The sequence below is a fragment of the Vulpes lagopus genome, chromosome 1, assembly GCF_018345385.1.
Source record: "Vulpes lagopus strain Blue_001 chromosome 1, ASM1834538v1, whole genome shotgun sequence".
Classification (NCBI taxonomy): domain Eukaryota; kingdom Metazoa; phylum Chordata; class Mammalia; order Carnivora; family Canidae; genus Vulpes; species Vulpes lagopus.
In genome coordinates this window covers 6,864,597-6,888,324 of record NC_054824.1, presented here as the reverse complement: position 1 = coordinate 6,888,324, position 23,728 = coordinate 6,864,597, and the positions used below count along the sequence as shown (strand labels likewise).

Below are 23,728 nucleotides of genomic sequence, written 5' to 3'. Positions count from 1 at the left end.
GTTTTTAAGTTTCATAGTGTATTGCTGAGCTCTTTTTCTTTTAAACAGAATACTACTAAAATATAAAACAACACAGTAGAGCAAGCAGGCAAGTAAAATAGTATCTTTCTTTTTTGGTTTTACAAGATTTATTGAGAGAGAGGGAGAGAGTGTTCAGTGCATGAGCAGTGGCGAGGAGAGACAGGGAGAGAGAAAATTTAGCAACTTCTGTGCTAAGCCCCGAGCCCCACACAGGGCTGGATCCCAGGACCCTGAGGTCATGACCTGAATCCAAACCAAGAGTTGGAAGCTTAACTGACTGTCCCACGCAGGTGCTCCAATAATAACTTTTGATACATGTTACTCTAATGTTTCATAACTGAACCACAATCTGGTAGAGCTCTCATTAATACATATCCAAATTATTACAAGGCTAAGGCAAAGAGCTTTAATAGGACCAAAAGGATGCTTAAATAAAGGCTAGCTGTGTCTGTGACTTGATCTACATTACCTCGTAAGAGAGCTAAGATTATGATAGTTGACTGCAGAACCATTAAAAAAAAATTGGTATTTTACACCTGAAACTAATATGACATTGTATGTTAATTATACTTTAAAAAATAGGTATTTAGTCAGTGTTTTTTCAATAAAAATGGTATTAGCATTTGAATTTAATAGATCTGGGAACAATTATAAATGAACAGGCAAATTTATATCATTTGTACTAACAAAACCAATAATAAAATATTCTTTAGTTTTGAAAGGCAGTATAGTGTTGAGATTAATAGAACAAACTCTGGAGACCAGATGCCTGAATCTGAATCCAACCTCCACTGTGTAGACAACCTAGGTGAACAGGGACAAAACAGATAACCTCTCTGTTCCTCAGCTTCCTCTTACTAAATGAGTTAATGGGTGAATGAAAGTATGAGAGGAAAAAAGTCAAAGTACTAGTAAGCTCTATGAGGGTAGATTTTTATCTTTTCTTCTCACTAATGTATGTAGAGCCTAAAAGAGTGCCTACAGATAGCAGGTGCTCAATAAATATGTGTGAAATGACTGAGATTCTAATTCATATTAATATGGTGATTTCTGCAGGGATGGAAAAACTAAACTAGGTAAGCTCAGCTATTCAAACTTGTAAACTTTCCCTTTCTCTCCAAACTCCCTCCCTTAAAACAAAATGGAAATTATAAGTTTTCTTAAGCTGCACACCCAACTCTTCTAAAGCCCACAGCACCAAAATAGTAAAAATAAACTAGTTTTCAGTTGAGCAAGAGTGCCATCTAGTGTTCATAAAAACTATAATAAACTGAAAATTTGGAGTACATTTTCATTGTGTGATGTAGGCAAAGAAAAAAAACTCATAAATGCAAAATCCATTAGGAAAAAAATCTGCTTTATCAACATCCAAAGTCTTTGAAAGAAAGGTAACTTTAAAGGAAATTAAAGAACTGCAGCTTTTAAAATTAGCATATGCCATTATTAGAACAATTCAGAGGGTATACTGAAGTTCTCTTTAACTTATGGATAACCATAAAAGTTATCCTCTTATCAATAGGAAGTGGTATTATTGGACTTATTTGCTCTTTAATGACATGTGTTTTTGGTTTTTATTAGAAGAAATAGAAGTACTCACTATAAAAATTTTGGAAAAATGTATTAAAATACAAACCATGGCCTGGAGATAACCACTGCTAGCATTTGGAGATTTTACTTAAGTATATACAGTATATATAGTGTGTGTGTGTGTATATATGTGTGTATATATATATATGTATATATATACATATATGGGAAAATATTTCAAATTTTTTTTTTTAAGATTTTATTCATTTATTCATGAGACACACAGAGAGAGAGGCAGAGGGAGAAGCAGGCTCCATGCAAACGTGGGACTCGATCCCGGGACTCAATCCTGGGACTCCAGGACCATGCCCTGGGCTGAAGGCAGGCACCAAACCACTGAGCCACACAGGGATCCCCGAAAATATTTCAATTGTAATCAAATATTTGTCCAATACATTAAAAACAAATATGAGAAAATGATAAATGATTTTTTTAAAAAAACTAAACCAAGAGCTTTCCCTACAATTGAAAAGCCCTGGCCTCAAAAAAACAGTATTCAGTGGAGTAAAAATTTTTTAAATTGCTATCAGTTATGTAATCATTTTAATCTGGTTCTGCAATAGCCAAAATCTTTAAGGAGCTGAAGCTTATAAAATGAAAAAAGGTAAATTATTATCTATTCCCTCTCAGATACTACTAAATTGACAGGAAAGTATACCAACTTTGGTTGGTTTGGAAGATTTGAATAAAAATTTGGACTTGCAATTATGCTAATCTCATTCATTATTCATTAGAGAACGCTCATAAGTTTTGGCCTTTTAATTCCTTTTCTCTTCAAATCATAGGCACAACTGAGATGTGATTCATAGGTCATTAGTCACTGAATGATGAAAGATGTTTGCCACTTCCCACCTTTTAGACCAATGCTGTTTTCCTTCTAGCACAAAGAATGGGAAGCAGGGAATTGCCTAAGATTGCACAGGAATAACTGGGGCGGGGGGTTGGGGGAGGCAGAAGCGCCATGGGGGACTGTGGGGATGAAAGAATATCAAGAAGCTGCCAGAGGCACTGGGCGGGCTGCTCCAACCGAGCCTTGGTGGGCCCCAGCCAGTGAAGAAGCCAGACCTGGGGAAGGGCATCCGTGACCAGACTGGTGGTCTGAGGCACCTTTAAGTGGAGAACGGTTGCAGAGTTGGGAAGCAGACAGACTCTGGGCTCATATTACTACCCGCTGGACCACAGTCTCTTTCAGGCCTTCATTAGGTTTCTGGGCACACAATCTAAATCACAACTTTCTTCACAGTGTGCAGGGAGGTCCACTCTGCCCAATCCCTAACTTCATGAGATATGTTGTTGTGACAGGCTGTCTTAAAAATGATTCTCATTGATCCCTGCCTCCTGGTATTCACACCATTGTGTAATCTGCTCCCCCTGAGTATGGGCTGGATAAATGACTTGGTTCTAATGAGCAGATTAAGGCAAAAGTGATGGCATGTCTCTTCCAAGATCAGGTTATAAAAATGTGACTTCTGTCTTGCTGGAACTCTTTTGCTGGTTCTCTCTGGCTCTTCTCAGATGCTTTTTATGAAGAAGCAAATGGAGAAATCCACATGGCAAGGAACTGAAAGCAGCCTGCAATCAATTAGATTGCTCTCAATCCAAAAGCCTTCAAAGAATTGAATCTGGTCAACTGAATTGAATTCTATGTGTTTGGAAGCACATCCTTCTCCATTTGAGCCTTCAGTTGAGACCATGGCTCTCGCTAATACTTTAATGACAGCCTCATGGGAGATTGTGTAGCAGAGATCCTAGCTAAGCTGTAGTCAGATTCTCAACTCATACATATTGTGAGATGATAAATGTGTATTTTTTTGAGCAACCAAATTTGTTATGAAGCAATGGATAACTAATTCAATTGGTAAACAAAACAAAACAAAAAAGCTGCTCAAGGCCACCCGACTGACCATACCCTGACAGTCTTTGCCACCACGCCCCAACTGTGGCAGTCTCCCCAGTTACTGTCAAGGCCTGTGCCCTGCTTTTCTTCTTGGCACAACTGGGCACTTCTTTTGTGGGTTTATAGGTTCTCCTTAGTTCTCCTTAAGTTCTCCTTAGTTCACCAGCCTGGTCTCTCTCTCCTACCCAAGAGCTTCTGTACCTTCAACATTGGAAATAACAGGGCATAGGGGGAAATTTCCTGGCTTCAGTGACCAGACCATCTTGGAATCTAAGTGCATGTGTGGGTTTCTAAGATAAGCCACCCATCCTATGTATATTAATTTTATTCCTTTTTGCAGTTTCTATTCACCATTTATCAACTGGTATAAAAATACTTCAGTATTTTAACAAGTATTGTAGTGCCAGTGAGTCCTGGCTGAGTATCAGCACTGGTTTGTGCTGTAAGATTAATTCCTCAGACAAGATTCAAGATCCTAGTTTTACTTCTTTTGAATTAGTTTTTAAATATAATTAATGTAATTTTTACAACTCTTTTGGACATCTCAATCTCTAAATTACGTGGTATTACCACGTAGAAACTGCCAAGCTTGAACTTTTTATAATGCCCAACACCATAATGAGAAGGAGCTTTGACAAAAGTCATAGTTATATGTTCATACATGCACTGACAGATGGCAAAAGGAAAATAAAAAGGGGCCACAAAAGGAAACAAAAATGAGGCCAAACTTAGTTTGCAGGGAAGTAGAACAGAGCATTAATAACTTCCAGCCAGTCATCAGGGGCTTGGTTTGGGCATGCTGGAGATAGAAGGAGTGTATACTTGTGTAAACAGATGAGTTGAGGAGACAAGTTAATTATTACATTAAAATTTATATGCTCCATTAAGCTGTCTTTATTATCCTAACCCATCCTGATCTTTCTTTGCTCTGAATTAATATAGCACTCTATATATCATATAATTTTTCCACACTTATTTTAAGTTATTTTGCAATGTAAAAACGTATGCTCGTTTAAAAAAAAAAAAAGCTATCGGAAAACAGATTAATGTTTAAGAACACAGACATTTAGGAGTCAGATATGCCTCCTGCCCTCCCAGTATTCACTACCTCAGTTATGTAAGACTCACCTCAGATAATTGTTGTAGGTATAAAATTAGATAATGCAGAGAAATGGACCTTCAAAGAAAGTGCATAAACAGTTTGTATAAATTACTCCAGAATGTGGATATAAACCCCAAATATAAAAAGGTGACAGTATAGCAAAAATTGAATTTTGTAGATCTGGTGTGACCAGAAAATGTCTTTAGTGGTTGTACCCCTTAGGCCTGGGAGCCAAGGAAAGCAGTATCCAGGAAGACTAAAAGCACTGCTTCTTAATGAGAAAGCCTAGATTTTGAGAAGTTCTGCTTCCTTGGCCAAAGAAATCAGAAACCTATTCTAATCTTATAACAAGGGGGTGCATTCATATTTGCATGTTTGTTTTGCTTGGGGAACAGATCTTCCTCAAAACCCATAATCCACCTGAAATTTGCAAGTTATAACCAAAATGCTTATAACAATGCTTAGCACATAGTAAGCACTCAGTAAAATTGAGTATTTATTAATAATTATTATAAAAAGGAAAACTAAAATTTCCAATAATCCTACTCTGAAAGAGAACTACAGTTAATATTTTGGTGCAGGTACTGCATTTGGTGCTTCTATCACATGTGGTGCATGCCTTTTTCCCCCTCTATAAAAATATATGTATTTGGCACCACTATAAAAATTTCCTTTCCACTTAAATACATAATCTTTTCTAATAAATATATTTCAAAAGAATTTTCAATAACTGTAAAATAGTCCTTTATAGAGGTATTATAATTAACCCATAATTTAACTACTGAGTATTCAGATTACCTACTTATATGAAAATACATATAGGTAATACATTTATATTCTAAATAGCACTACAGTGATTATCATCATACACAAATCTTTCAGATGATTCCCTAGATGTGGAGCCATTATGTATACATTCCTTTAACAACAGTTGCACTGTTGTCAACATGTTATCATAAAATTTAACATTTTTAGTCACAGTCTTGATTTGCTCTTAATTTTTTTCCTCTACATCACTGATAAATTCTTAAGGGTAGTGGTTGTCTTCTACTGCTTTTTATATCCCCCACAGTGCCAGAACAGTGTCAGGCACAAAGAAAGATTCAAAATGAATTCTTACTTTTAAAAAGTATATTTATTTCTGCCTTAGATGGGGAGACAGAGGTCAATCAGAGGTGCTGTGGGGTTCTGGGGAAAACAAAGCAACCCTGTCATTAAGTATTTCAACAAAGGGAAAGTCACAAACTATCATTTAGTTTCATTCCAACCAATAAAAAGCATTTGATATAAACATGTACTAAAATAACAGAATATTTTAAGGTTTGACTCTTCACATTTTTCAACACACCAGCTCCCAAATTCAAAGAAGCAGCCATTAAAAACTAATGTAGATTGGAATTAGACTCCTCTTAATCTTAATAATTACCACTAAGGAGATATTAATATAATGCACTGAAGAGAATAATAAAAATAAAATCAAGATTAAAATATTCATTGTGTGTTGGAAAAGCCCAAACAACTTGGGGTCAAATTTTTGTTTAGAAAATTACTTTGATATGTCAAACTGAAGAAAGAAAGAAAAGAGTTTGCCTTACATCCATCCATTCTCCAATACTCAATATAGGCCCAATTGTGCAAAGTTTATTTAAATCTTCAGCATCTAAGGAAGATGAACTAAACTTTTGGTGAAGCATTTAGGAAAAAAGCAAATGGAATTATTTGTTAGTAGCTGTTACTAATTAAGGAAGTATAGTATTTAGATTTTCCATCTTCTCTGACAAGATTCATTGCCAAAATCATTTTGATTTATCCTGCTTACTAAACTTTTAGGGCACATGCCTTAGATATCAAAACTCTGACCTAAGAAGTGGTATACAAAATTATAGAAAATGCAGGCACTATTATGAATTTGAAAGTATTTTGTGCTTACCAGTATAGTTATGACGGGATTTACAATTAGAAAATATCAATGAAGTATTTTAAAATTTAATTTGCAACATACAGGCAACAAAGTTAAAACTACCTCAACAATTATGTTAATTTAAGTACATAATTCAAACTGAGTAATTTCTTAAAATCATTATATAACTTAAGTCACTTCACAATTTTGGCAATCAAGATTAAGATGTCCCATTTTGATCAGATAAATGTTGAACTATGGAAAGGGTAAGAAAAAAGTACCTTTCTATACTATTTAAACATAATCCTTTATGGTTCCAATACAAATTTTCCACAATAATAGAATAAAAGAATCCAAAAGCTTTAAAGTATGCATGAAAGATATACAAACGGAAAAATGATTTCTATATGAGCTCAAACTAATGATAATCTGGGCTTGATTTCTAAAAGGACAATTGAGGCCTCTTTTCATTTTAGCTGTAAACAACTTGCTGTTATGACATGTAATGCAATACCATATTTTAGGAAATTTCAAACATTCACAATCCACAGGAAAAATACTCAACACTCCTACACTATTTTTTTTTAAGCCCACAATAGTGCAGTCTTTCAGCTACAAAGCCAGAAGCCAGTTAGAAAACCAGTACTTTTCCACTAGAGTTACTTATGGGGCGGGGAAGGGGATGTTTGACACTGCAAACGTTAGGGTCTAAAATAAGATCATTGCAAGGAGTTACTACAACACTCACACTGCCAGCACTGTCATGGCAACAATGAACTAGCTAGGAGAATGCTCTTTTAACATTCAAAGCTAACCTTGAATCTATTACTCATGGAAATATACCAAATTTTCTTTTAGGCAATTTGCTAAAGAAATCATCTTACTTGGTAATCTCCTGAAATAAAAATAAATCTTTCATATACCATATTTCCAAGATCACAGTCCAGTCTCCTTGGAATCAGTTGACATTTATGATGACAATATAAAAAAATTACACAGGACAATGAAACATGACATTAATCAGGTTCCAAAGGCAATTTCAAGATGGGTCAGGGTTTAAATAAAAATTTGGTGTGCAACTTACTAATGTCTAAGAATGTAGTTTCCCCTAAAAATACCAAAGTTTTACATTTCATCCTAAAGGAAAACTAATTTGGCACACACACACACACACACACACACACACACACACACACACACACACAAAATAAATAGGGATGTCTGGGGGGCTCAGCAGTTAAGCATCTGCCTTTGGCCCAGGGCATGATCCTGGAGACCCAGGATTGAGCCCCACATCGGGCTCCCTGCATGGAGCCTGCTTCTCCCTCTCCCTCTGCCTGTGTCTCTGCCTCTCTCTCTCTCTCTGTGTGTGTGTGTGTGTGTGTGTGTGTGTGTGTGTCTCATGAATAAATAATAAAAATCTTTAAAAAAATATTTTCACTGCTAGGAGCCTTATATTAAGTTTTTATTCAGAGAGTGCAGTATAATGGTGAAAAGTATGGTCTCTGGAGTCTCAATGCCTGGGTATGAAACCTGCTCCTTTACTAGCTACAATACCTTGGGCAAGTTATTTAACCTATCTGGACCCTGATTTTTCCTCATGATAAAATAGGGATAATAATACCTACTCTTACAATGTGGTTGTCAAGACTAAATGAATTAATATATGAAAAGGGCTAAGAACTAGGCTTCCCATAAAGAATGCCTATTTCTTACCACATTCAAAAGTATACATTCTGCCAAACTAAAAAGCTTAAAAGACTGCTGCAGATGACTTAAGATTACTTGGTTCCAATGCCATGACAGATTTTAAGGGCGACAGGCATGGCAGCTTAGGAGGAGTCCCAAAGACACATACCAACCACATGCAACCAAGCAAATTCACGAAATCTAATATGGTGCAAAATCTCTTCTAGCCCCGTTACCTTTCTTGAGGTATCTTTTTGGCAAAGTATTTTTGCTCAGTTACTTTGTTTTAATCACATCTAGCTGTCTTAAGTGGGGCCAGTTACCTGGCAAGAATGAAGGGACTATTTTGGGGACTTTCAGGTTAATAATTTGTCAGGATCCCATGTGGGGAGCAGAGAAGGAACACGGATAGCGCAGCTCTAATCTTCTCAAGTAGACCTTCAAGGTTAGCACTCCCTGCAGCAGATAACTTGCCTGAGTTATCAGCCATGAATCTACCAAGCATAGAAGATTCAGTTGCTTACTGACAACATTGGCATACAAGTCATGATTTGCTTTTTCTATATTACATGTCCCTGGAGATGTATTTGAAAGTCAAATGCTCACAGGTGGAATAATAGACTAACATGATATCAAGGGAGGAATCCAGTTCCCAGAAAGCTAAAGCTAAAACAGTATTTATAAAATCCTTAATTTGCTTCCTAGAGGTGTTTTTTCCTCTAGGGTGCTATCCTCTGGGCCAGGGAACCTGGAAAGTCGGTGAATATTTTCCCAGTTGCCCAGAAATTTGGGGTACCCTAAAAAGCATATCGTGCCAGGGGGCTCAATTTTCCATCTCTATTGCACTGTGGAGGCAGGACAGAATATTAATAGTTAACATTCACTGAGTGCTTACTGGATTCCAGTAAGCATTGCACATGTTACCTCATTTAATCCTTTCAACTCTGTGAGGGAACTGAGGTTTAAGGAGGTTATGTAATTTGCCCAAGGTCACAGAGTTTGGCAGAGCAAGACTTAAAGCCAGGTCTGACTAACTCCAAAGCCCATGATCTTGACAATTATACTCTGATCTTGTCCAAATACCGAAGCAAAGGCCTTGGCCAAGGACCTTTTCATACTTGACCACCTGGATGACACATGCAGCTAGCTGCCTGCTGGCTCCCTGCTGGTGCCATCCTGACAATAGCAGAAGGGTGTTAGACTCCAAGGAGGGAATGGATGCTACAAATCTGCCATCACCACTACGGCAAATCTCTGAGCAAGCCAAACATCTACCTTGGGGCAGTGGTTGGTTAGAAGCACCCTGTGCTAAAGTTGGACATCAGCACTAATCAGCTTTTTAATGAAAATTCAATGTACAAAGGCAATTAGGAGTGTTAATATATGTGGATACAAAGTGTGGGATATTAAAAAAATCCTGAAGTATAATGCCAGTTCGGAGTTTGACTCATTAACTAAACCACCTAAGACCAGGCTTATCACCATCATCATCACCGATATTTATTGAGCACTTACTATGTACTTCTACGCTTTACACACTCACTTAATTCTCAAAACTACCCTGAGTTTGGTATTACTATTCTTACCCTCATTTTACAGATAAGTAGTCTCAAAGAATTTATTCATAAATAAATTTGTAGGTAACAAAGTGCTTTACCAATATGATCTTTTTAATAATCAAATCATAAGGTAGATAAATATGTAAATTTACAGATGAGGAAACTGAGACTACAGAGGTTTATTCATGAGCATATGGCTGGTAAAATCCAGTAAGATCTTTATTTTTTTTTTCCCAGTAAGATCTTTAAATTACTCTGAAGTAATATCTCTAGTCAATGTGAGACTCTATGCTTAGAAAAGTCAGAAAACAAAATAAATCAAGAAATTTTTAAGCAGAATCATTATTAAAATTAAGTGAAACAGCCTTTCTTCTGACATGTCAAAAGGCAGATAAACATGGTGTTTGGCACAGAGAAAGTACACAACAAATACCTAATAAATGAAATGAGAAGAAATAATTCACAGGCCAAATGGTAAAATCTACACTGTCTCAAAAAAAGTTTAATTTTTGGGATGCCTGGGTGGCTCAGCAGTTGAGCGTCTGCTTTGGCTCAGGGCATGATCCCAGGTCAGGGGATCGAGTCCCACGTCGGGCTTCCTTGCATGAAGCCTGCTTCTCCCTCTATGTCTCTGCCTCTCTCTCTCTCTCTCTCTCAGGGTGTCTCAGGAATAAATAAATAAAATCTTGGAAAAAAAATTTAATTCTTTCTTATACTCAGAACCTCTGTCATCAACAAAACTGAATCAATACAGGTTATATTTTATAATTTGTCTGCCAATGCATACATTACTTGTTAGATGAAAAAGTAGACACATCTTAATTTGGTGAGGTATAATCTCTGTATCTTTGAGAGAACCCTGGTTTGTGAAAAAAAGTCTCTCCCTATCACTTAAATCACTTTTTACTTTTGAAAGGCTTCTCTTAAATATGTCCTTCAGTACCACTGAACATATCACTCTACCACTATTTTGCAAGGCTTGGTCTTTATCACATGATTGGAAGAATATCTTGCTGTGTTTAGGCTATGAATAGCATTTGAAAAATTACTCAGTTATAATTATAGACAGCTAACACCTGCCAACTTGCTAGAAAATGAAATCATGTAAAATTTTAAGAGGAGTGTGCAATGCCTGTCAAACACTTAAGTATCAAAACAGTAAATGCTTACTTTGAGTGATTCTAACTAGACTTTACTGAATATTACACATACAATTGATGAATTTTTAAATAGTATATTAACTTGTCAATTTAAATAATTTTTTAAGTTAAAACACTAAATGAATACTGTTTATTTGTTTAAATGAAGAGTATTCATTAAATATGTATATATGAAAGTTGATTTGGATAACCCACAAACTCCACATCATATATTTTCTTTCCCTTTAGTATGGTTTAAAAGCTTAAGAAGTTTTAAGGTAATTTTATAATATAAATAATGTATAAATATTTCATAATAATAAATTATAATTATAATTCATAAATCTATGAAACCACCTTTTAAAATTAAAATTACCTATTTACCACATTAAAATGGGGGTAAGAATAAAATATAAAACTAAAAATATCTCATTTTTCTAAGGTAGTGACATATTTCATTGTAATCTAATAAAATTTTCTTATTTTGTTATATAAAAGAGATTAGAATATAAGACAGGTAATTCCTGTGTTGCTGAATTTCACATGAGTTTTTTTTCTTATAAATTGAAAAATGTCATAAACTGTGACAGTCTACTAGTAACACAAACTTAACAATAACAATGCCAACTGGAAAGATCCAATAAATGGTCTAAATTGTTACCCTACAAAATTCCTAACTATTACCAGTGAAAAAGCTTTTTTAAAAAGTAAACATCTTTTAACCGACTTTTTAAAAAAATACACAAACATTATGATAAATGTATGTTTATCAGCCCTAGTTTAACTTGGTGTAGTAACCACAAGGAAAAAAGAAGCAAAGCATGAAATGTTCCCATAGTATGCCTATTTAGCTGAGGTTTTCACACTTCTATTTCCAGACTGCCCAATGCCCCCAACAATACCATCGTCAAATATTCTGAAGAACTCTCTGATGCGCCTGAGTACATTGTGCCTGCATAGAGTACTTGGTAATTTCATCAAGGTCAACGAAGATCTGACTTAACGTAATAAATGTGGTCTAGAAAAGTTTAAGTCCTATTTTCCATTGACTTCCATTTAAAAAGCAAGTATTTCACCATATGGCATGACAAAATAGACTGATTTGAGAAACTGCGACAAAGAAGAGATTAAAACTGGTGACAAAGCTCGCCTGGTGCTAATGTACCTCCAGCAGTACTTTTCATCCTTCCATGCACTTTAGGCACTGCCTCTCCCATGCCCCCAGCATTTCCCCTGTCCTTTCACAAGTTCTAAAAATGTCCCGATTTCTATGGTTCCTCCAATCCATGTTAATTTGCTTCCACATGAACACTGTCGGTTTTCAAATTTGAAAATCCTTTATGATTAATAAGACATGATACCAAAGAGGACCTTTCTGTGTCAAAGTTTTAAATGTTTGTTAACACTTTACTATATGCAAGATTCCATGTCTACTTTCTGTCAGGTCAGCTTCAGCAAATCCATAAGCTGTTTGAGTTATTAATTTATTTTCTATTCAGATGGCTAAAAGATATCCTACAAATTTCTAATGGTCACCCACCCAAAGGAAAAAAATAGAACTCTAAAAAAGAACAGCACACCTATTTTCTAATTCTTCCACTCCATGGATGATCTGAATAGCAGTTTAAGGACACAAAGTGTTAAGATGAGAAAATAATTCTAATTAAGCTGAACTATTGTTTTTCAGACAGTCCTTCCTGAAGTCATGAGCAACCCATGACCTTAAATTGGAATCTAATAAGCAAGAGTTTAACATCCCATTTTTCTACAAAACACTATATCCCATTTATAAATTAAACAGTGTGCTGAAAAACCCCATTTTTGAATTAATCATTTTGAGATTTTTTTTTTCCATGCTAGAGACCATCTGGGGCACTGTAACAGGAATTAAATATTTGAAATCTGAAAATTAAAAAAAAAAAAGTATCCTTGCTAGTTTCAGTCTTTCTGAAAGTCAGAACAAAGGAAGGGGACAGGATGTATTTATATATTATAAAGACGACACTGAGGGTAGATAGTGCAGATATGATTCATCCTGTAAGCCAGTGGGGTTAAAAAAAAAAAAAAAAGATAAGCTATTACTTTGTCTGCAAACCATTTAGGGAAAAAAAAAAAAAGTTAATAGCTGCCTTCAGTTTCTTCACATTCTCCATCTAAAGAAACAGAGACAACCTGAGGGGAAATAGCATTCTCCACTGAGATCAAAAAGCTACTAAAGAAAGTGGTCAAAGGTAGGAATAGAGAAGTCAGGAAGGCTTTCTCAAGGAAAGGGACTGAGTTCTCAGCATATTAGTAAAACAAGAAATGCCAGAAAATAACGGATATAGAAGAAAGATAGTATAAATACTGAAAGAAGACTCTCATATTTGCTGTGGCTAGGAGTAGCAATGAATTTGGTTGAGATGCACCACCTAAAACTTTTGGCTTTGACTACATATAGCAGTAAAAAAGAAATCAAAACAATTTAAAAGGCCAAATCTGCTTCTAGAATGTTCCTAATCTCATGTTACATTTTATAGCATCATTATAAATTATGTTTCTCACCTAATATAATCTAAATTATAACTAGACCAAAACAATATTTTACCTAGTGAGATATTAGATCAGTTCTAATATAGTAGCCTCTGAATAAACTTGACTGCGTTGTGTCCCCCTTCTTCCTCACCAATAGAAATTTTTTTGTTCAAGTGATGGGGGTGTCCTGGCTGTCAGGGGCTAAATGCAGATTAGTCCAAACCAAAATGAGAAATGCCCAATATCCTTGCCAATGACTAGCTTAGAAAAGGGCATGTGACTCAACCCTAGTCAATAAAAACTGACAGAAGTCGGCTAGAGGCTATGAAAAAAACCTTTATTTCCTGATAGACACAAGTGAAAAAACCCTTCTTCTCTGTTGTAGATGGGTCATGACTGCACATGGAACCTGGAACTGTTGAGGCAACCTTTTCGCCATGAGTAGAAATAGTACTTGCTATGCTGAGGAAAGGAAAGCAGAAAGATAGAAGGTAAAAAGGTAATGTACTTCGGTAATGAACCAATCAACCAACCTTGAAATTGCCCAACCTCAATATTTATTATGCTAAATAATAAATCTCTTATTGTTAAACCTACAAACTATGTATTACCCAAACTGGATAGCAAATGGATACTCTAACTACAACTCTTAAAAACTGAAATGTGCATCATACCCATTTCTCCTTGGGTGGGGGATAACAATTACTTCACTAAATGAAAGCCTCCTCCACCCCACTTAACAAAGATATATTACTATTTGTTACTTATTCTAAATTTTCTAAAGCCAAATTACTTTCAGATAGTGTTAATTGCTGGAAAGCTTATAAGAAATTTTAACAGTTTTCCTTTTTCACAGTACAGAAATGAAAATGATCAAATGACCATTCTTAGAAAAGTACTTGACTATTTTGAACACTCATAATCTTTTGATGAATATCACACAGTCACATTCCTCCCTTAATTATATGCATCATAAAGACTACAATTCATCCATAGACTATACTAATGTATCCAACCAGTTTTTTTTTAATTAATTTTTATTGGTGTTCAATTTACCAACATACAGAAAAACACCCAGTGCTCATCCCGTCAAGTGTCCACCTCAGTGCCCGTCACCCCTTCCCCTCCAACACCCGCCCCCCTCCCCTTCCACCCACCCGTAGTTCGTTTCCCCGAGTTAGGAGTCTTTATGTTCTGTCTCCCTTCCTGATATTTCCCAACATTTCTTTTCCCTTCCTTTATATTCCCTTTCACTATTATTTATATTCCCCAAATGAATGAGAACATACACTGTTTGTCCTTCTCCGATTGTCCAACCAGTTTTATAAAGTTTTTTTTTTTTTTAATTTTTTATTTATTTATGATAGTCACAGAGAGAGAGAGAGAGGCAGAGATACAGGCGGAGGGAGAAGCAGGCTCCCATGCACCGGGAGCCTGATGTGGATTCCTTTGTTTAGAGAATCAAACATATCAAAAAGGTATTAAGGGATTTAGAACAACAACAAACCCAGCATAAATAAAGCCTACTACGAGAATAGAAGACCTTCCTCAAAAGCAGGGAATGGTCTTATTGATCTTCCAGTCCACCGTACAGTGCCTGGCACAGAACAGTTCTCAAAAGTGTGTTCAATAGATGTAAATATGTTGATGTGAAATCAATAAACTGGGAACAGGAATACAGAGAATGCTCTCTCTCAATGTGCCAATTTTTTTTTTTTTTTACAGGTTTAGTCATTTTGAGTTGAATCCATCCCACCCCTGCCCTATTAACTCTTTTTCCAACTACCAGACCTCTGAGCTGATTTACAGCAATTAAGAGCAGGAACAGCTGCAGGAATTGCATAGTCAGTTCAGCTTCTAATGCCTTAGTAACATATAACAGAAAGCATTATGGAGCACTACATTTTATTATTTGGCTTCCCATGTGAGGCTAGAACAGTAATGTGGAAGCCAGATGACACTGGACATTACGTGACACTCTTAAGTTTAAATTCTATCCTCAAGGATTTTAGGTAGGAGAGTAACAAGATCAGATTTCATTTTAGATAAATGACTCTGCAGTTATGTGGAGGATGGATATCAAGGTGAAGGACGGGGAAGTGACAGATAACAATGGCAGGACTACAACTATAGTAGCAGGGGCAGAAATACCTTCAGGAGCTTTTTCTAATCAGATGTATCTTAGGAAACTTAATCTCCACACATCCAAGAGAGAACTCACCACTCCTCCTAAATTGACCCTTTACATCTCTTCTGTCTCAGGAAATGACTGAACTATTCGCCAAGTAGTTCAAGCCGGAAACTGGAGAGCATCCTTGATTTTGCTATTTCCCTCATCTCCTGTATCCAATTCAATACCCTATCTTGTGGTTACTAACTCTTAGCGATCTCCCTAACCCATTCACTGTTTCCCACTTTTCCTACTATATCCTGCTCCACCACAATTTTTGCTTTGAACTAGTGGAATAACCTAACTGATGTTGCACATCCACTCTTGACCCCTGAAATTCAGTCTCCATGTTGCTCCGAAAGTAATCCTCCTAATACACCATGGATCATATCATCATCTTGCTCAAAACCCCTCAGTGGATTCCAGTTGTTACTAGGATAAAGTCCACCACTCTTAACTCGGCCTATAAGATCCTCTGTTATCCAACTCCTGCCTATAAACAGTAAGAATTCCTGATATCGCTGAGCATTTCTTAGGTGCTAGGCACTGCACTATGTTTTGCAAGCGTTACTTCATTTTATTCTCATTGTGAGCATCATCGTCATTTTGCAGATGAGGAAACTGAGTCAAGGAGAAATTATGCAACTTATTCAACATTGTAGAGCTAATAAAGTACTGGAGCCAGTTCGCACTACAGAGAATGTGCTTAAGCTTTCACTCTCCCTTCAAAAATATGCTCCAACCACACTGTGTTACCTTTCCTAGAACTCGTCAGCTCTCTGGCCATGAGGTCTTCACACAACTGTTCCCTCTGTGTGGAATGTCCCCCTCACAAATTTCATTTTCTGCCTGGATTATATCTATTACTTTGTCAAATCTCTGCTTAAATGTCATCTTTTCAGGGAAGTCTTCCCTTACTAAAATTACATTATTTGTTTACTTCCCTATGATCTGTCTCCAGTAAGATGTCCAAATTGTTCATCACTGGTTCTTAGTTCTTAGAATGGCATTCACCGGGGGGTTCAATAAACATCTGTTATGTGAAGGCATGCATGAATGATGTGGGGATGGAAACTCCCTACTCTGATAACTTTATTCAGGCTGATAAGAAATAAAAAGTAGCCAAATATAAATCTGTTCATCCACTGGATATTTAGTAGCTTCCAGGTCCCAGCCAGTACTCTTGAGAACTTGAAAGGCCCTCCTGGGGTCACAGACACATAAACATGTGATTATAGCACAATATAAGAGTGCCTGTTATAATAGTAACAAGAATTAAGTGCAATAGATGCAAAGATGAAAAAAAAAAAAGAATATAAATCTATGGAAAACCTTCACAGTGGAGGGGATTCTTGAATTTTTTTCCAGGATGAGTGAATTCTGAAATATCTATCACATGGTCTATGTCTTTCACTTGTGAAAAAGGAGAGAAGCATTCATTTTATACTGGGGCACTTTACATCTCATTTAATTCTCACAACAGCTCTATGTTATTATTCCCATTTTATAGATGTGGAAATCCAAGCTAAGAGAGATCAAGTAACTTGTCCAAGGTTATACAGCACATTAATAAAGGAGGAGAATTTGAGCCTAGGTCTGACTCCAGTACCCATTTACTCACCAATATATCACAGTCCTTTGACCCTGCACTCCCCAGAGCCTAATTACTCCTGTTTTCAATATAATTCTGAACTAAATTGGTTATCTGCTCTTCCATTTGAATATAAATAAGCAACAAAATTAAAGATTCAGGAGAGACCAAAGTGAAAAGTATGTTGACAGTAAGGGGGAGGAACAGAAAAACTATTAAAAATCGAACACAAATATTTTTAAAAATGGATCATATAGCCCTATACACTTCACCCTCAGCTAAACAACAGTACTTGATGTGATTAATGATGATCCATAATGGTGGTTGTAGACACTGCAGTCTAAGAAATAGAGAAATAACTTTTAAGGCTTAGGTATCTAGAAAATTAATTCCTCTCTGGTAACTCTGGACAAATGAATTGTAACGGTTGTTCCCAAACTTTGTGAGAAGAACTATCCCAAGATCTTAAACGGTCTTCATTTTATGAACATGATTATTTTTTCTGTTGCTTTAAACCAACCAAAATAGAAAAAACTATTAATCTTAGCTTACATATATATATATATATATATATATATACACCCAAGTGAATTATAAGTTTTAAGAGCTTTTCATAAATGACTTCAACACGTGTAGTAATTCAGACTGACCAGCAGAGTGTTACTGACCATTCTTATGATCTAAAAACAAACTTTCTCTAAACAAAACAAAAAAGTCAAAATAAAACCCTTCTGATAAGTCCTCCAATAAAACTGGACAGATTGGTTATGCACAGAACAGGAGGAAAATTAACATTTTTAATCTGTTGCACTGAAAACTTAAAAAGATGCCTGTGTGAAAAAGAAAAATCACGCAACTGAGGCAAACACAGAGAAAACTAATTGAGTAATTTACCACGAGTGTTTCTGCCATTCTACTAAACGTGGGTTCAACTTTTCAATCTTAAAATGTCACCTCCTTTCTAATCTAGGCTTTTATTATTTTATGTGATTCATTAAAAAAAAAAAAAAAGGTCGCCTCTAGAGAACAGACCCTGATTTTTTGTTTTGTTTTCAAGAACATGAGAAAACTGACCAATTATCCTGAATTAGTGAAGGAACACTTAATACGCTTGATTATCTCAGAGGCTTGTAAGTGAGAAACCATCCACACAGAATATCGTTTGTAACGATGTGAAAAGCATCCTGGCTATCCCTTTCCAACATGTAAAAATGAATGCAAGAAAAAAAAAAGCAAGTCTTCACTTGCGATTAACTGTAACTGTCTCACAGTTTTCCTAGAGGAATGCAATTTCTGCTAAAAAAAAAAAAAAAAAAAACACCTCTCTAGAAACACAATACTTGTTTACTCTTATTTGAAAATGGCTTTTACTTTAGTTCATCTTGTACAGTCTGGGCCCCAAATTCCACGCTTTCCAAGCCACCCCGAGCTGCGGAATGAATTCGTAAGGGGCTCGCAGAACCACCGACTGGGAGCCCACAACCCAGAGGGAGTGGCTGCAAGTAAACCTGCACTTGCACCGGGCGGGCAGTTGCAATCACAATGTTTTCTTACCTGGACGCTCTTCAAAATAAATTCACTTTTCTCTCTTACATCTTTAAAGGGACATCTCTTAGAGAGCATGAGCAGGTGAGCAAGAAGTCTATTCAACCCATCCAAAGAAACCGCCGGGGGTGGGAGCCCGTCTGGGGGACGAAGACCCTCGGTTCTTCTCAGGACCGTCTGCCTGATGCTGTCCAGCGCGGTCTCTCTAGTGCTCGGGTCCCTACTGCACAGCCCGTCCCATCTCACTTCGCTGTCTCCTTCAGCCATGACAACCGGGGGGAGGGTCTCCTCGGGCCGCCTTCAGTGCCCCGTCGGCATGTCCCCGCGAGCACTTCGTCACTTTTAAAACGAGGCACGAGAGAAGAAGAAAGCCAGGGGCATCGAGTCGTCGTGGAAGCACAGCGGTCTCGGTGACATCTGGAACCGCAGAGCGTCTTTTCGGACTCACCCTTCTCTCCTACAGAAGGGGCAGGGCGGTCCTCTTGGCAGAGACGCGCGCGCAAAGAGAAGTTGGAAAGATGAAACCCTGCAGCGCTGGCTCGGCCGGACAGGCCGCCCCGGGGAAGTGCGCTCCTCCGCCTCGCGGGTCAGCGGATATCCTCACGTCGTGCAGCTGTCAAACCCCAGCTCTGCCCAGGAAGGCAGCTCGCAGGGGAAGGCGCTCCCAGCCATTCGGGGATTCTCGTCCGCGCAGCCACCGAGTCCCGGGAGCACTCCCACCCCGCCCCTCCTCCCGCGCCGGGCCCTGCCCTCTGCAGCTCCGCCCTCCGCCTCGGCGGCCGGGGAAGCAGCTGCCCGGGAAGCCTCGCCGAGCCCTCCTTGCTCGCCGGCCGCCGGGGGCGGAGACCCGGGCGCTCCTTGGAGAGAGAGAGGGTGCGGGGTGCAGGGCGGGGCGCGGCAGCCCCTGCAGCGATGCAGCGTTGGAGGGAAGCGTCCCCGGCCCCGGCGACACCCCGGGCAGACGCCGCTTCTTTTCCTCTACCTGCGTCCTCGCCCACCGCCCGCTAAGCCGGACCCGCGCAAGGGCCGGGCCGCCGAGCTGGCGCAGAAGCGAGGCCCCAGGCGCAGAGCCCGCCCCTTCGCCCAGCCCCATCGGTGGGGCTCGGCCCAGAGGGCGGGAGGAGGGAGGGGAGATGGGGTCCTCACCCCCCTGCAGCCCCTCCCCTTTCTCCGCCCGGCATAAACCAGGAGCCGCCCCTGCCCCAGCGCCCTCTTCCCCGCCCAAGCAGACGCGACCCGCGGAGGCAAAGCCATTGGAAAGAGCCCCGCCCTCCGACGGGCTACCTCCGGACCCCAAGTCCGCGCCCGGCCGCCAACTGCAACCGGCTGCTACGCATGCGTGAGGGCGAGCAGGGCGCATGCGCCGAAGGGACTTTTTTTTTTTTTTTGCGTCGGGGGCGTTTCCGTCCCGTGACGTAAGAAAGAAAAGTTAAGAAGTGCAAGTACAATGAAGCTATGACGGAGAGAGGCCGAGCACGGCCAAGAGGGCTTAGACACACATCTGGAGGAAACTGCATCCTCACTTAAGATCAGCTTGGAAAGAGTGACGGTGTCTTTATTACGCCAAATCCGAGATTGAAGAAGGCGGGGGTGGGGGTGGGGGGGAGCGTCGTCGCATTGGCTTCTGGGAAGTGTAGTTTTGATGTACCGGCGCGTTCTGCGGGCGATAGAAACTACAGTCCCCAGGAGCCCCTGCGACGTTGCCCGTGGCGGCCTTGGAGCCAACGGTTAGCGCGGACGGAGCTTGGTAAGCGTCGATTTGGGGAGCGCTGGGGGGTTTTGGCTGCCAATTGAGGCTTTTTTTTTTTTTTCCTTCGTTTCCTCAGGGATTTTGGAGATCGAGGCATCTAGAAGATGGCCTAAGTCCAGGGGATTTTGTCCGGTGTGTCTGGGAAGGAGTAGCGCGGGCGCCCCGGGCGGAGGGCACGTTGGGGCGCGAGGAAGGGACGCGGCGGGAACGCGCGGCCTCCGCTCGCGCCTCTGCGGGGGGACCCGCCAGGGCGGCCTTAGGTGACCCCGGGCGCCGGCCCTTGGTCCGCCTTTGCGCGGGGGGTGTTGTGTGTTTTCTGCGCCCAAAGGAGATCCCGAGCAGAAGCCAGATGTCAGATCCATTTTGCACGAGCATCCCTGGATGGGAACGTTTGCAGGCTCCCGCCCCCCCCCCCCCCCCGCTTAGGTGATGCTATTTAAAAAAAAAAAATCTCCCAAGATTTAGTATGTTTATTTTTTTAAGATTTTATTTATTTACTCATGAGAGACAGAGAGAGAAGCAGGCTCCATGCAGGGAGCTCCATGCGGGACTCGATCCGGGGTCCCCAGGGTCACGCCCTGGGCTGCAGGCAGAGCTAAACCACTGAGCCACCCCGGCTGCCCGATTTAGTATATTTTAGAAGGTTCATTTGCGTAAAAAGTTCATGTTTGTTTGTAAAAAAAAAAAAAAAAAAAAAAAAGTCGTACCTCGAGAAAAGTCAAGGTGTGAAGGGCCGTCCGGTCCATCAATGAGATTTTAATTCTCCGCGTGGTGGGATGGATGGCCGGGGCGGCTCAGTTCCCCGGGTGGGGAGTTCGAGCCCCGTGTTGGGTGTAGAGGCCACTTAAATAGAAACTTTAAAAAAAAAAATGATAATGATAATAATAAAGTCAAATAAGTTATTTTAGATAACTTATTTAAATTTTAAATCATAATGATAATAGTAACGTCAAATAAGTCATTCTAAATAGCTTATTTAAGTTTTAAATTTAAATTCCGTTTTTGAATTTTAGAAATTTCTCCTTGTGAGGTGCTGAGTATGCAACAGGGGGAAAAGCCCCAGCCCCCTCCCCGGTGATGGCATCTGGTAGTAAAACACACAATTACAGTACACAGTATGGTAGCTGGCTATCTGGGACGTCTAGAAAGAGGGTCTCTTGGCTTACTCCTGGAAAGTCAGGGAAATTCTTCATCGCAGGGGAAGAGGACCGGAAGAAGCCTATGGTGAGGCTCAGAAGGGAGAGACAGTACTTTCAGGAAACTGCAATAAGCCAAAATCCCCTCTTATTTTGGGAAGGGTAACTTCCTGTGTGTTGATCTACTTTGAAGCTGCAAAGAGACCAGCCCTGTGAATTTTCCGGATGGTTTCTGAGGGTGACCTGACCTTGAACAGATTTGACAGTTTCAATGAATTAGTCTGATTTGGAAAGGCCTTGCTACTTTTATGCTACTTGGTTTAAATCTGATTTAAAAAAAAAAAATGTGAATTTGTGAGTATGATTTCAAAAAATTTAAAAAGACAATCCTTTTTTGTCCTTTTTTGGGGCTCCTCCTCCTTGTCCAATGTACGGAGTAGTTTCTTAAATCTAGATCCCCTTTTGCCTGCATAGTTGAGACGGCTCCCATCCACACACATGGTTCCACTGCCACCTGTGACTTGTAGACGTATAGCTCCATCCAGCTGTACCCGTGAGCTCCGTAAGCACAGCTTTTTCCAAACTGCCGTAATCTGTTGCCAAGACCATTGTATTAGTGATTGTTCACTCTGGCCTTTCTCCATTAGTTCTCCACACTGGAGCCATACTGAACTTTTTGAAATGCACGTCCTGGCCAGATTTCTCTCTTAAAATCATTCATTGCTGTCTCACTATTCTTAAGGCAAAACTTGTTTGTAAAAAGCCTAATAGCCTCTGGTCTCTTTCCACCACTGCAGTCTCACTTCGTGTATCTACCACTCTCCACCTCTCTCTACTTCAGCCATACAGATCTTTATTCATTCGCTGGTTTTCCTATTTCCACCTAATTTCAAATTTCCAACATATCTGTTGAGTGCTATGTAATGGGACAAGTACATATGTCATTGAGCACAATATACATTGACACTTGAACAACATGGATTTGAACTGCACAGGTCTGCTTACGTGTGGATTGTTTTTTGATAAATACAGTACATAGTGTAAATCTATCTTCCTTAAATGCTTTTGTAATAGCATTTTCTTTTCTCTAGCTTACTTATTTTAAGAATACTGTATATAATATGTATACAGAGTATGTGTTGCTTATGTTATGTGCAAGGCTTCTAGTCAACAGTAGGCTTCTAGTAGTTAAGTTTGGGGGGAGTCAAAAGTTCTATGTATTAAAAGTTATGGGATTTTTTTTTTTTTTTACTTCCTGGTGGGGAGTTGGCACCTCTAACCCCCCACGTTGTTCAAAGGTCACCTGTACAAAAGTTCCTACTCTCATTGACCTTACATTCTATTAGGGGGAGATCAACAATAAATATGTAATGTATGAGGCAAATGAAGACAAATGTGGTAGAGAAAAAATAAGAGCCAACCAGGAAGGGGACTGTGAAGTACCAGATTGTGTGTGTGGGGGCGGGGGGGGGGGGGGAGGGCAAGGTTCACTTTTAAATAAGGTTGTCAGAGACCTAATCAAGAAGGAGACATTTGAGGGAATATGAAGTAGAAGGAGGAATAAGCTGTGCCGAGCCTTGGAGGAAGAACGTTCCTGGGAAGAGAACAGCCAGTACAAAGGCCTCTGGGCAGGAGCAAAGAAATAGCAATGTGACTGGAGCACAGTAAGTGCAGGGGAGGAGAATAACTTGAGGTCACAGAGGAAGGAGGTCACATAGGTGGTTGAAAGGACCTTGACCTTTAACTGAATTAGGAAAGCCATTGGAGGGGGATCCCTGGGTGGCGCAGTGGTTTGGCGCCTGCCTTTGGCCCAGGGCGCGATCCTGGAGACCCGGGATCGAATCCCACGTCGGGCTCTTGGTGCATGGAGCCTGCTTCTCCCTCTGCCTGTGTCTCTGCCTCTGTCTCTGTCTCTCTCTCTCTCTCTGTGTGTGTGACTATCATAAATAAATAAAAATTTAAAAAAAAAAAAAGGAAAGCCATTGGAGGGCTTAAAGCAGATCAGTTGCATGATCTGACTTTTCAAAATGATTACTTCTTTGAAACTGTGTTGAGCATAGATTAGGAGGAAGCGAGTGTAGAAGCAGAGACACTAGTTAGCAAGCTAAAGTGATAATCCAGGTGAGAG

At 39.4% G+C, this 23,728-nt stretch overlaps 2 protein-coding genes across 4 annotated transcripts in view; one reads left to right on the top strand and one right to left on the bottom strand.

Annotated features, from left to right (window-relative positions):
- The window catches only part of SESN1 (sestrin 1), a 100,949-nt gene extending 81,090 nt beyond the window's left edge, over window positions 1-19,859 (bottom strand). Inside the window, exon 1 of the mRNA XM_041750690.1 lies at window positions 18,724-19,859. Within this exon, the coding sequence (XP_041606624.1) occupies window positions 18,724-18,981 (258 nt within the window). The 5' untranslated portion in view covers window positions 18,982-19,859. The remainder of the gene's footprint in view (window positions 1-18,723) is intronic.
- Window positions 19,860-20,395: 536 nt separating this feature from the next.
- CEP57L1 (centrosomal protein 57 like 1) overlaps window positions 20,396-23,728 on the top strand; it is a 78,068-nt gene continuing 74,735 nt past the window's right edge. The window contains exon 1 of one of the 3 annotated variants that reach the window (XM_041753836.1): window positions 20,396-20,461. The gene's annotated coding sequence lies outside the window, so the exon portion shown is untranslated. The remainder of the gene's footprint in view (window positions 20,462-23,728) is intronic. The other 2 variants (XM_041753847.1, XM_041753854.1) reach the window with 2 other exon arrangements.